The sequence below is a fragment of the Falco punctatus genome (assembly GCF_963210335.1).
Source record: "Falco punctatus genome assembly, chromosome: 6".
Taxonomy (NCBI): domain Eukaryota; kingdom Metazoa; phylum Chordata; class Aves; order Falconiformes; family Falconidae; genus Falco; species Falco punctatus.
In genome coordinates, this window is record NC_137585.1 from 36,935,729 (window position 1) to 36,948,741 (window position 13,013).

The 13,013-nt window shown below is 54.1% G+C and overlaps 1 protein-coding gene across 2 annotated transcripts; it reads left to right on the forward strand.

Annotated features, from left to right (window-relative positions):
- Nucleotides 1–24: 24 nt before the first annotated feature.
- On the forward strand, nt 25–10,407 carry SMIM45 (small integral membrane protein 45). 2 transcript variants are annotated; one of them, XM_080393227.1, is made up of 3 exons: nt 25–6,707; nt 9,573–9,648; nt 10,193–10,407. In XM_080393227.1, exon 3 carries the CDS (start codon nt 10,195–10,197, stop codon nt 10,399–10,401), a length of 207 nt encoding a protein of 68 aa, XP_080249353.1. In that variant the 5' UTR covers nt 25–6,707; nt 9,573–9,648; nt 10,193–10,194; the 3' UTR covers nt 10,402–10,407. The 2 variants fall into 2 exon arrangements, with proteins under 2 accessions (XP_080249353.1, XP_080249352.1); XM_080393226.1 differs by having other exon boundaries at nt 9,573–10,407.
- The last annotated feature ends 2,606 nt before the right edge of the window (nt 10,408–13,013 follow it).

The following is a 13,013-nucleotide window of genomic DNA, read 5'->3' on the forward strand; positions in this document are numbered from 1 at the left end:
GAGGCCCGGCGGCCCCGGGGCACGGGGGAGGGGTGGCTCCCCGCGCGCTGGCTGAGGGCGGGCGCCCGCGCTACCGGTAGCCGATGGCCGCGGCGCTGCAGAGCGAGCGGGCTCGTGCGTCACGCGGGGGCCGGTCGTGCCCACGGCACCCACCGGCGGCACCGGGCGCTGCTCGCGGGGGTGAGGGAGACGCGGAGGTGGGCGCCGGCCTCCCCTGCTGCCCACCCTGGGCTGCTGAGGGCACAGCCCTTGTTTTCAGCGCTGGGCTCTGCCCCTGGTCCCTGGGCTGATGCTCGCTCGTTTGCTCAAGCCTGAACGGTACCAAAGGCTCCAGTAAAATTCCACGGCCTCCTTGCATTGCGGTGTATAACGTGAACTAATGTACGTTAACAACGTGGTACGCTTTGATGTAACAGCTAGGGAAGGGAATTCTAACAGCGCACAGCAGCAGTGCCCAGCTCTGCACGCTGAACTGCTCTGTGCCAGGCCTTCTGGCAGCTCCAGCAGCCACAACCTCCATGCCACCCTCCTGGGGACCTTGCCCCTCGCCCCCTGGCTGGTGGCCTGTGGCTGGTGGCATCTGCCCAACCCAGCGCTCCCTGCCCATGGCACAGGCAGGAGGGTGCCCCTGCAGAAGCGCTGCGGTTACGGAGCTAGGCCGAGCTTTTCTCACTCCAAGGTCAGAGCAGGAGGTTGTGCAGTGATGTAAAGCCCTTGTGGCCTGTGGTCTACTTTGCTGCGTCTCCTTATCCCCAGGTTCAGCTCCAGCTCGGTGGGGAGGGGGATCCAGGACCCCTTCAGCTGCCTGCTGGGGCTGGCTCTCCCTGCCCCTTCAACCGGGGCACCCCCAAATGGCAGGAGAGGTGCCAAGGGGAGGAAGAAGGCCGCCAAAGGATGAAAACTCATCTCCCCCTTTGCAGCAAGCCAGAGAAGGAAGGGGGGGAGAGGGGGTTAATGTAAACTGACATCACATGGCTGCCGTGGCTTTTTTGATCTTGACAAAGGCAGACGGTTCTGTTCATTGCCAGCATGAGACAAATTACAGGTGAAGCAGAAGAGATTACAGGATATTTCTGGTTGTTGTTGAGTTCAGCGGGGGGGAAGGGAGTATGAATCCAGGGCAGATGTGTCCTAAAGACTGGGAGGCAGGCAGATGCAATAAATAGCAAGCCAGCTCCCAAGTCGGAGGGATGTAGAGAGCAATTGGGACAATGCTTCTTTTGGGCTGCTGAGGGTGTGGAAATATGCTAAAAGCTCTGACACCCACCTAAAAAGTGTTTGTTCTCTTTCTGCCCTCTACTACTCCCTGTTGCCTTCTCTCTGGCCCTACAGAAGGACCTATGTGGCTTCAATGTCTGGCAGGGGACATGCTCACTGTCCCCTGTCACTGCAGGCTTCCTCCTTCTCACAACACTGGTGTCTGTTGAGGTTCAACGGGTCCAAATGAGCTACCACTGATCCCACAGTTATTTTCCCTTGTCCCCAGCAAGTTTCTCGGCCATCCCTTGGCAGACTTCCCTCTGCAGGGCTGACCCCCACCTTCCTGTGGGGACACAGACATTCGCCGTGCTCCCTCCTCTGCGTGCCCCACCTTCACTGCAGTCTTTTGCCAGGGGGACACCTGCCCCTTAGCACCTTACTAACAAGGCACCCGTGGGTGCATGGCCCACCTGAGTGTGACTCGGAGAGGGGCGGTGGTAGTACTGGCAGTCCCTGCCTGAAAATCCAGGCTCTGGCAGAGCCAGTTTCCTCCTGGCATGCAAAGCCATTGCCCGACGGCTGGCACAGCAAGGTGTGCCAGGCAGATTCACTTTGCTTTCCTTCCTCTTTGAAATGCAGGCAGGGATGCTCCGTGTGGGGATGCAAAGCCTGCAGAGCAAGCTCAGTTCTGTGGGCAACCTAGGCGGGGGGAGAACAGGAGTCAACATCCTGCACCCTTGTTGGCTATTTACATATGGGCCAAGGGGTGTAAAGCAGATCTAATGTCAAAGGGTAGCATTTACCGTGCTTTCCACGGTAAAGGATGGCATAAAGAGGTGGAGACTCAGACTGGCAATGTCCTGCAGCGCGTGTCTAGATCTGTAGCTCAGCAAGGAGAGGAGAGGAAAGGGATGAGACACAGATGGTATTGGAGGCTGCGATGTATTTTACATACCACTGCATGACTGTGCCAGGCTGTTTCACCTCTCTCCACCCTGTTTCCAGTTTGCAAAGTGGGAATAAGGAGTTGATCTCTGCTTCCAAGTGATGCAGGAGAGCTGAAACAGGGGTGTCAGTGCACTGGCCCCCAGCGCAGGCAGAAGGGGTGAGAGCAGGGCGTGACACAGAAGGGGGGAGCTCCTGATTTTACTCTGTGGCCCATTGTACATTGGTCTGGTAGCACAAACTATTCCTAAAATGAGAAGCGTAATGTAGCTGATGTGAAGATACTCTGGTGATGCCAATGAGGGCAGTTAGCATCAGTGAGACTTGGCCTGGCCATCACCAGTGCTCCCTGGGAATGGTGCAGTCACTCCTGCAGCAGGACAGCACTGGCTGCTACAAAAAATGTTATACAGCACACCTTGCCCTCGTGTATCCTTGGCCAATTTGCTGTATGCTTCATTCAGCAGGTTGGTGACTGAATCTTGAGATATTTTGTCTCTGTTTTCTCTCTTTGTTCTCCCCGAGCAGCCACAGGAGCAAAGGGCACAGGCTTTGGAGATGGCCTCTTCCTACACACTGACCCCAGCATGGTCCCAGTTGTCTCAGCACCCACCCACAGACCTTCTGGCAATGGTGGCTTCATCCCAGCCTCATTCAGCACAAGTTTTGTGAGATGTCACCTGGCCATGCACCGCTGGCTCCGGGCTGACCTCTCGCAGCCCTGCCTGGGAAGTGTGCAGAATATAAGCGCATGTGTATTTGATTGCACTTGTTCTCTCACTAATAGACAAGAGTTATATAATTTGCAGCAAGTGCAAATTATTAGAGAAACTAATGACATTTCCACATATGGTGCTGGCAACTTCAGCTTCCTTTGGCAAAGGCTCTCTCCAGCTATTGCTAGACCCAAAGTCAGCTTTTTCAGTTCTGCTCTTTATTTTACCTCATCATGCACATTTCCCTAGCTTTTTGATCAAGTCAACAAAGCTGCTTAAACGAGTTTCCTTATTTGAAGCTGCAGCAGCACCCAGAAGGCAGGTTACTCTGCTTTCCCACCAGAGTATCTGACTGATGCCCTGCCATGCATCCAGAGTGCCTTCTGCATCCTGCAGCAACTCCCTCACCTCCAGCAGCTGAACAGGGAAGTATTTCTGTGACTTTTGCTGGAGTTTTGTCCTCTGCTGCAGACCTTGGGGGAGGCTAGTTCAACAAAGTCCATCTTCTCACATGCCTCCACCTACCTTGGGAGAGTAGTATTTGAGGGATTGGTGTTGCCTTAAAGACAGACAGAGACTTGTGTCTGATCAACTCAGAAGATGCTGCTAAAAGCCTAAAGGACACTAAAGAACAGTGAGGAAACATGTTAGGAGAAACTGTAATAACACTTTATCAGGCTTGGGATCAAGCTGAGCTCAGTCCATTGTTCATGCTGTGATTTATTGGCACGCTACAAGCAGGAAGCATGTGCCTGAGGTTGCTCAACCATCTCCCCTTTCTCCAGCCAGGGCTTTTGTCTGAGAAGGGTTTCATGATTTCTGCTCTGGCTGGGTGGGCCACTCACATCAAACCTGACCCCATGCTCACTTTCATCATGCAGATGAATTTGTGGCTGCTCAGAGGTATGGAGGGAGTTAGAGGCTTGGTGGTGGGCAGACATCCTGGGATGACAGCTTCAAGGGGCTTGTGTGTGTACAGCCACCCAGGGACTTCCTCCAAGCCAAGTGAAAGGGACTGGAAGACCCGCAGGCACCAGGCAGAATGATATGCACGTGCTTATGCCTGGAAGATGCTGAATGGCACATGGCAGCCTTATTCGTAGTGAAAGCTGAACTGCAGCTGAAACATTTCCATGTGGTTCGAGCTGTACATGGCACATCGATGCCTGGAGCCATCTCAACGCCGCAGCTCTTGTTGGAAACCAAAGGATGTGACAGCACCTGAGAGCCCTATCACAGGCAGCCAGCAGCTGCTGTGGCATTGGAGGCAGGGGGTCTGCAAGCATGTCCCAGCTCTGGCAGCACAAACCCAGTACTCATTTCCTGCTGCCTCCATGGCTGCTTCAAACTCAGCTGGGGGGGAATCTGCTTGAAGCAAGCAAGACTGCCACGTCATGACTTGCACAAGCCCACTGGTGTGGTGGTGGCTGCAGAAAGAGATGATCCCTGCTCCTTGCCGTGCTCTCCCAGTACTTGCATGGCAGGGAAGTGAGCCAGAGGAGAAAATGACCCCGTGAGACAAAACTATTGCTGTTCTGGAGTTTTGGCTGCATGAGCAGCATGCTAGAATTAAGCCTGAGCTTAAACCCAGGGAGAAGTTGCAGCCCGATGGACTCACACACTGGCTCTGGTGTCATCCCCCCTGCCCCAGGGTGATCTGTGACAGATAGCTGGGATGGTTGGCTGTGGTTGGGGGTGGATCTTACATGTTTCGGCACAATGTCCTCAAGGGCACCTGGCCCAGGGTGGCCTGTGACTCTGGCACTGACCAGTCTCCTGGAGAAATGAATAGTCTCCTGCCTTGTGCCAGCCACCACCGATCTCCCTCTCATTTTCTTTGCATACCTGGAAAGTGGTTTCCCTTCTGCCCTCTCACATGTAGTGTGTCTTTGCCTGCCCTTAGGGTTTGCTCTGGGAACACAATAAACAATATCCTTTCAGCGTTGTTGTTTTTAAAAATCTGTTTGGCTTTTGATTTGTCCAAACTGCGTGTTTCTCTCCCACTGTGGTCGAAACAGTGAGGCTTGTGTTTTCCTCCCTCTGCAGTGGGATAAGTGAAGCAGTTACTGCACTGATGGTCAAGGTGGGTACCATAGCTGAACTTCAGTGAGGTTAAAATTAAGGCATGATTGCAGGCTCCTCTCTGGAGGCATATGGCAATCATCTGGAGTACCCACCTTGCTGGAGCAAAGCAAGAAGCAGCTAGTTAATCCTGATGGATCTCTGTGTGGATAGCCTGATAGGTACAGGGGGATCGCAAGCCTATACTCAATGCTTCTAAGATATTACAAAGTTACATCAAGCAAAAGTAGGGCTCAGGAGGAGAAAAGGAGGATGAGGAGGAAGTCAGAGTGCATGCCAGCCTGCTCCCACAGCTCCTAGCACAGCCCTGTCTCTGCACTGATGGATGAAACCCCAGCACAGACGAGGTGACAGACCTCTTAAGTGCGTTACTGTTTGAGCCAGCAAGTGCACATGGGTCTGTCGCTGTCCACAGGTTGGCCTGGGGAGGGGACAAATCCATTTGTGCCTGTAACGAAATTTACTGGGAAGCCAAACCTCACACCTTGTGGCTCCTGGGTCATAGGCATGTAGCAGGCACAAATCTGGGGCTCAGACAGTTTGGTGGATATTATTAGCCCTGCAAGCCTTTACAACCACCCCCCACAGTGCACCTGCAGGGCTGTAGGTGTCAGAGACTAAGCAGGCAGGGCTGGAGAGCACAGGCAGGAGGGCAGGCAGCTCTCAGGGCTGGAGCCATTTGCTTGATTGATATTGTTTTAGAACATTTTTGTGTTAAATGACTTTTAGGTCACAGTGAAAATTTTCCTGTGTACCAAAAAAAAACCCCCAAAACAAACCCAACCGAAAAAAACAAAACAGTTTGATTGTTCCTATTTCTGTGCTGCTGAAAAGCTGAAAATGTTTTAAGAAAACCTTTTCTGTCAGCAGTAGCAATGACACAGCCAGGTATGGATTCAGGAAACAAGTTACTTCACTGAAGGCAAAAATACTTCTTCAGACAGCAATGTTTTTCTGTTTTCTGCTGTAAGGTACTTTTGATCAAAGTGTTGATTATTTTATTTTTGCATAAAACCTCTAAAGGGAGTACCAATCTCCCTCCTCCATCCACCCCTCCATCTCCCTGCCTCCATCCCGGTGTTGACAAGCCACCAGTCCCCAGAGCTAGGGACAGGCACACTGATAAATCTGTGGAGCCTTAAAATCCTGTAACTCTTCATCAGCCCGAGCTGACACACGTCTCCCCCAGCATTTCCCCTCCCCCGCAGCCCCATCCTTCCTTCTCAGCTCGGCGGAGAGCAGGTCCTCCAGCGCTGTAGCTTGGCTTGCAGACAATGCGGGAGGAGGAAGAGCATCCCTCTCTCGTGGCTCTCGCCCGGGTACCATGTGCGGGTGAGCTCGGGAGGCCCGTTGCCATAACGACCGCTGCCAAAATGCCACCCCCACCCCTGCGCGGGGATGCAATTGGCTGCAGACGGTCCCTCCCTCGGGGGGGGAGGCCGGCGGTGGGGTGCCCTGGGGAGGCTGGAGGGGGCTGACGCTGCCGGGGAGGCGATGGGGGAATCCCTCAGGAGCCCCAGTGGGAAATGAGGCGGCGCTGCTGGCTGCCTGTCCCCCGCACGCTCCCGAGAGCCGCGGCTGCTCCCGCCATCCCGCCCGCCCGCCCCGCGTCGTCGCCTCTCGCTGTCGCCCTGCTCTCCCGGAGCGGGGTCCCTTCTCCCTGGCACTACCTGGCTGGGAACGGAGCCTGACGCATCCCGGCTGGGGCCCGGCAGATGCCGGAGGGAGCAGCCTCATCTCATCGCCCTGCGCCCGTGGAAGGAGGTAGGTGGCACATTGCAGGGCAGGTAGCGGGTGTTTGTCGGGGATGCAGTGCATGGGACCGCGGTCATGTTTGGGTCCCCAGCCATTGGCAGCTCCTTGCCCCGCGGTGCCCAGTCTGGAGGCATCTTCTGTGGTCGGGGTGAGCCCATGGCTGGTAATGCCGCAACCTGGTTTGTGCTCCTGACCATGCACACGAGAGGGTTTTGTGCCCAAAGTCACCTGTGTTCTGGCACTCTGCATGGGCACCACTCCTGCCTCACTCACCCCTGCCTGGTCACCGCTGCATGTCCGTGTCTGCTGCAAACCCTGTCTCCCAGCTCCTGGCCTCCCCCAAGCAGTTTCTGCCTTGTCACTTGCAGTGTGGCCCCCAGGGTGCCCATCACAAGTGTACCCACAGCATCCTGGGGGGCAGAAGGAGGTGGCACAGGGGATCCAGGGGACGGACACACACTGAAGGAGAGCAGCTGGAGTGACACATGTAGCATAGGTTTATAAAAGGTCTGTTAGCTTACCTCTATGAGATGCTATCTCAGCTGGAAGACCAAGGACTCTTTCATGTCTGTAAATGAGGTTCTGAGATCACCTGGTCCAGCAAGGGTTAAGGCACATTTAATATCTGCAGAACTGCTCCGGAAAGCTGACATCTTTAAATGAAACTCCTTCTTTTCAGCATCTGCAGCCAAAATCTGATCACCCACCTGACAGAGCAAGTGCTTTGCTGGGCTGGCCCTGCAGAGGCTGGGGGCGGGGAGGGGGGGAGCTCTGACACTTCACCCAGTGCTTGGCTTGGCCATGGCAAAGAACCTTCATTGCCAGGTCAGGGACCGGCGAGCACAGGGGGGCACATGGCACAAGGTGAGGGCTGCATAGCAAGTAGACCAAAGAATAGGCTGCTGGCGAGGGGCTCGAAAATGCTGGCTCTGCTAGTCATACAGGAAGGATAAACTGGGAAGACTGTAGAGCTGCTTTTTATTGCAGTACTTTTTGGATAGCACTGCTAGGTTTGGAAAGCAGATGATCAGGGAAGGAAACAAGGTTGTTGGCTTTCCTCCTGCCACCCTGGGGGGTCTGAACTGGAGTCACCTTCCCAGGCTCCCTAACCCTGCCCATTGTTGTTGACAGCCAGGACTGGTATCGGTTGCTGAGGCACCCTCTGGAGAAGGTCTGCAGCAGCTTTGGCCCCCAGCCTGGCTGTGGCAGCAGCTGACGTGTGCAGGGGGTGTGCAGGACCTACTTTTGCAGAGCACATAGGAAGGCTGCACTGAGAGGCCTCCTTCTGTCAGGGAGTGGAGGGCGTACCTAATTCCTTCCACGGTCTTTCAGGATGAGTTGAGCAAGTGAAACCCCACAGCAGGATTCCTGCTCCCCACAACACGTCTGCAACGTTATTGTGGGCAGGGGCAGGGGTTTTCCTCCTAAGTTACTTGCCTGAGGAAGGCAGAGGCAGCCATGAAGAGGCAGGAGCAGTGCCCAGACTACCCCTTTGCTCCTGGCCAAATGGTGGCCAAGGCTAAGCTGCCCGATCCTGTTGCTCTTGATAAGGTGGAATGGGGGCCTGGCAAAAGGGAGGTATGAATCATTGAGAGGGAGACAGAAAAAGAGAAGTCCTCCAGGACTTGGCAGTGGTAGGGGCAGCTCCGTGGGTAGCAAAACCAAGGACTGCTGAAAGCTAAAAAACATAGTAGGAGGCAAAATCCACTGCGGTCTCCACTGTCATGCAAGGAGAACGGATAACTATCAACACCTGTGCCAATAAGTGGGAGAAGATTGGCAGTTTCTTGCTTATGTTAACAAGAATCGCAGTTCATTTCATATCTAACCCTGTGAGAAAAAAGGTGTTATTCAGAGGGTACAGATGAACCTCATGCTTCCTGCTGCTGGTCTTGGGGTGAGCAGGCAGGGAGAGGCTCTGCTGCAAGTGGTGCCCAGCAGATAATGCTGCTGGGCACATTGGAATCAACTGATTGCTGTGGTATTGAAAAAAAAAAAAAAATCAAACCCCCTGGCCTCCCGTGGGGGAGAGGGCAGCAGGTTTATGGGCCAGGAGCAGGGAAGAGGACGGAGATGCTCACAGCTCTCCCTAGCCTCCCCTTAACCATCCCACACAATGGAGGCGGGGGATGTGATTACGGGCAGAGGGGTGACTTGGGGGATGGTCGCAAGTGGCAGCTTTCAGGTGTCTAGAAAAGCAGGAGCTCAACACAGCTGTGCCCTAACTCCATCCCTGCTGAAATCAAGGGGCATCACCCCCACCTAGGGGAGAGGGTTTTGGAAAGCCTCCCCTCAGGATTGCTCTTTGTGCCTGAGCCTAGCACTGTTGTGCTTTCCCAAGCCTGAGGGTCCCTGGTTTAATCCACAGAAGCCTGTGACAAGGGACACACTCACCATCCAAAACCCAGCAGCCCTGGCGCATGGGAAAGGCCATAGCTATGCTTTTGTGGAGGGCAGATGCTTCTCGGTCCCCTTTTCTGCCCCTGCATGACCCATACCCTGGTGAGTGTTTTGCTAAAAGCAGGCAGCTGGAAGTCAGACAAGTTGGGCACCACAATGGGTTGCAACATGTGTTACTCCCTCCCTCCCTCCCAAAGGATGGGAATAAGGGAAAGGGATGGGCATAAACATGGAGCCGTTACAGCTTTTAAATATCCCTGAGTCAGGGTGTATGCCCATGGCATCAGCAAGACCATAATGGTGGGGAGGGAGTAAGCCAGGGCACCAGTAGGTTGTGGGGCTGGAACCCTGCTCACCTCTCCAGAAAGCTTCAGCCCTGACAGCTGGGCAGTGAGTTGTTTTCTCCTTCCTCCTCGCTCATTTTTAGTGCTGGGATGACAGCAATTGTGCAGCGCATTGTTCTGTGTTCCCCAGGGCAGCATTGCTCCGGACTCGGCACCTCACGCCTGGGTGGCAAGGGGCTCCTGGCAAGGCGGATCAGCTGCTCCTGGTAAGTGGCTCCCACTGCCCAGCAGCTGATGCAGGGGGATCTGGGCTCTGCTCAGAGACAAGTGCCGAACCAAGCACCGCAAGGTCCCTGAGCCCCTCAAAAGCAGGACACTAAATAGGAGGGCAGCAAGGGAGGGCTCAGCCCTGAGCTAGCCCAGCTCAGACTCGGAATTCAAGAGGTCATGGAGCATCAGGGGAGGGGCAGCAGACTTTCCCCCAAGCGGGAGATGAGAAGCAGCTGTATTTACCTGCTGCCTATCTTCAATTGCTGGCAGCAGGGCTGGGGGCATGCGGGCTTACCCTCTTCTGCAGGGAGGGAGTGGGACTGCTGCTCAGTGAGGGGGTCCCAGCAATAAGCCAAAGGGATTGCTCTTTCCTGAAGGCTGAAGTGTCTTGCTGTGCAACCAAGCACAAACTGGGGTGCAGCAGGGCTGTGAGGAGGGGCGCAGGGAGGCTGGGCACTGCTGATGAGGCAGATGTCTCATGATGAATCTTGGTGGAGGTGTTTTTCAGGTGCATGACCTTTCTCCCCTTTTCTCTGGCAGCCATGCCCCACTTCTTGGATTGGTTTGTGCCAGTGTATCTGATGATTTCCATTCTCATCCTGGTGGGCTTTGGAGCTTGTATTTACTACTTCGAGCCAGGACTCCAGGAAGCCCACAAGTGGCGAACACAGAGGCCGATCATGGAACGAGACCTTAGGAAGACACTGATGATTCGTGACAACCTGGCCTTCGGGGTTCCTGAGGTTTGACACACTGCTCTTCAAGTCCAGAATAGCCTCTCCTGGGTGGGCAGCAGTCCACAAGCCTCGGTAGGGGTGACAGTCCTGCTCTGTGCAAGTGAGGCTGATCACCATTTCTATCTTTGCTGATCTGGGTCTCATACTCACCACTCACCTTTCTGCCCCTTTGCTTCTTAGGCAAGGTCTGTGTGGCATTGTAGACTTGGGGCTTCCCATGTTCACAGCCCTTCACCCAGCCAAGGACTTCTGCTCCTCCCCATGGCCAAGACTGGTGAATCACTCAAATGAAAGGCCCCTTATTGACCACTTGAGTTTGACCTGCCTGGCATGTTGATGTGACCTTCAGTAGGAAAGGTCTCTGCAGGAGTACCAGGTTCACTGGGTTGAATCTGACCCAATCTGTTTAAGTCCAGGAGGTATTTTGGGGGAAATAAGTGGTATTTCACCCAGGCTGTTGTTTCAGCTGAGCTCTTCATAGCACCCAGCCTTGGTGCTGGGATGGTAAGCTTGCTGAAGCTCTGTGCAGAGGGGCCAAGGGCTCAGCGAGCCCTAGAGGCTGAATGTCTTTATCCCTGCTAAAGGCACACCACTCCTCTGTGTCTGTTTGGGAGGTGGAAAACATCCATCCACCCTTCCATCCATTCCAGATGCACTACATTCAAATTAAAGATCTTTACTAAAGAGGTTTTTCTAAGTCATGTGTCAAGCTGAGAATAGTCTGCCGCTCTCCATGAAGGGGTGCTGCCAGACTTCCCACATATGCCTCTCCTGATCTGCCTGATCTGCTCCTCTGTCGTGGAGTGAGATGGGATAGTCTGGTAGGTAGCTTGCACTTGTTCAGTCCCCTGCACTCCAGAGTCCTATGGCATGGATGGGCTCTCCCTTAAATGTCATCCCAGTGAAAGCTGTGAAGCATGCCTCGGCCCTGCATGTCTCTGAGAAGGGACACTGAGCCTGTCAGCAAAATGGGCTCATTGCTTTCTGGACCCAAGCTGTATATAATGTGGGTCTGGGACAAAATCCCATATTTATAGACTATCTGCACTTTCTGCAGTGCCCTGGGGCTGATCAGCTATCAAAGCACTGTGTGAAGGCATGATGCTGGGGCTAAGAGGGACGTTCACATCTTCTCTCTCCTTGCCAGCCCTGTGCAATGGCCAGTATGTACAGGGAGGTTTGGGAGAGATCTGAACCTCTGAACTCTGTGGCAGGAGATTGTGTCAAGAGCCAATCTTCACCTCTCCATTCACCCCAACACACACCCTTTGGATGCAGTAGGTGCAGTGGTGCTACCTGTGAGTGCTCTGGACACGCCCCTGCATGTCCTATGGGATGTCAGCTGGTGTCATCACCCCATGTGCATGTGTCTGCACATCCCATGCCATCAGCTGAGCCTACCAGTATCAGGGTAGATGGCATCTTGGTAGAAGGTAGAAGCAGAAAGATGACAACACATCCTCAGTGTGCTCCCAGGGTGCCAGCTCTGTGCCATAGTGCCCAGCAGCTTCTTTTGAGCAGCAGGAGTTCCTCAGGCCATCTCTCCAAATCTGCCACAGATCCTAGATGGGCTTATGTCACTCAGCCTCTCCTGTAAACATGTCATTGGAAGTTTTCTCCTCCATTCCTAAAGAAAGGAGTGCACTGGGTTGTTTGAGTGAGTGATGCTCCATTGGTAATTCTCTGGGGATGAAAGTTAATTTTTAGCTCTAAGGGGTTTGGCTGAGAAAGGAATGGGTCAGGACATCCTGCAAATTTCCTGGGTCTTTCTCGGACATTTCATATACCAGATTGCAATTGTATCACCATTACCTTCTACATCAAAACCAGGCACACTGGCAGGAGTTTTCTGGCTGTCAAAGGACAAGTTAAGAGTCCGTCCATTCAACCAAAAACAGAGATCATGATGCGAGTACCCAAACAGGTGCGTCTTGTTCGGCAGGGGAATGCAGTGAGTGGGATTATTCCTGTGCCCAAAGTTACGCTCGCCCTGGCAAGCAAAGGCACAAAGCGCAGGTGCAGTCTGAAACAGGTAAATCCCACATATTTTTGCTTCGTGACTTGGGGCTGTGAAAGGGAAATGCTGGGCTGGGCTGCACAGTCTGACGTGCCACCCTCGGCTGCTTGGCTTACATCTTCTCCTGCCCTCTGGTGCAACACAGCCAGATGTCCAAGCACCAGCCTGGAAACCTACTTCCTCACTTGACTCCCTCATAGCTGGGACTGCGCTGTGAATGGACCCCATCTGACCCATGGGGTAGCAATAAAAAACTCTGTACTGGAGCTGAGGGGCTTGGAGCCGCCAGGGACAGGTTAAACCATCCCTGTGGGAAGGGGAGTCTGGTCCCTGTGGCCTGCACCAGCAGAGGCTGCTCTGCCGTTGCACCTCCTTCAAACCTACTTTCACTTGCCAAGTCAAAAGAGATGAGAAAACCACCAGTCTGGTGAAAATGAAAGGCTGGATCTGCCACAGCCGCTCTCGGCCAGCTGGCACCCGTGGTGTGACGGGGCTCCCCGTGGGGGTACCCTCTCCCTGTCCTCCTCTGCACACTGTCCGGCCTGTTTTCACCTCCGCTCTGCCCATGACTCGCCGCCACAGAAACCAAGTAAAAAGATGACAAGCA

Bases quoted from the DNA above. Each gene is read 5' to 3' on its own strand.
- SMIM45 (XM_080393226.1), top strand. From the start codon at position 10,165: ATGACCTTTCTCCCCTTTTCTCTGGCAGCCATGCCCCACTTCTTGGAT.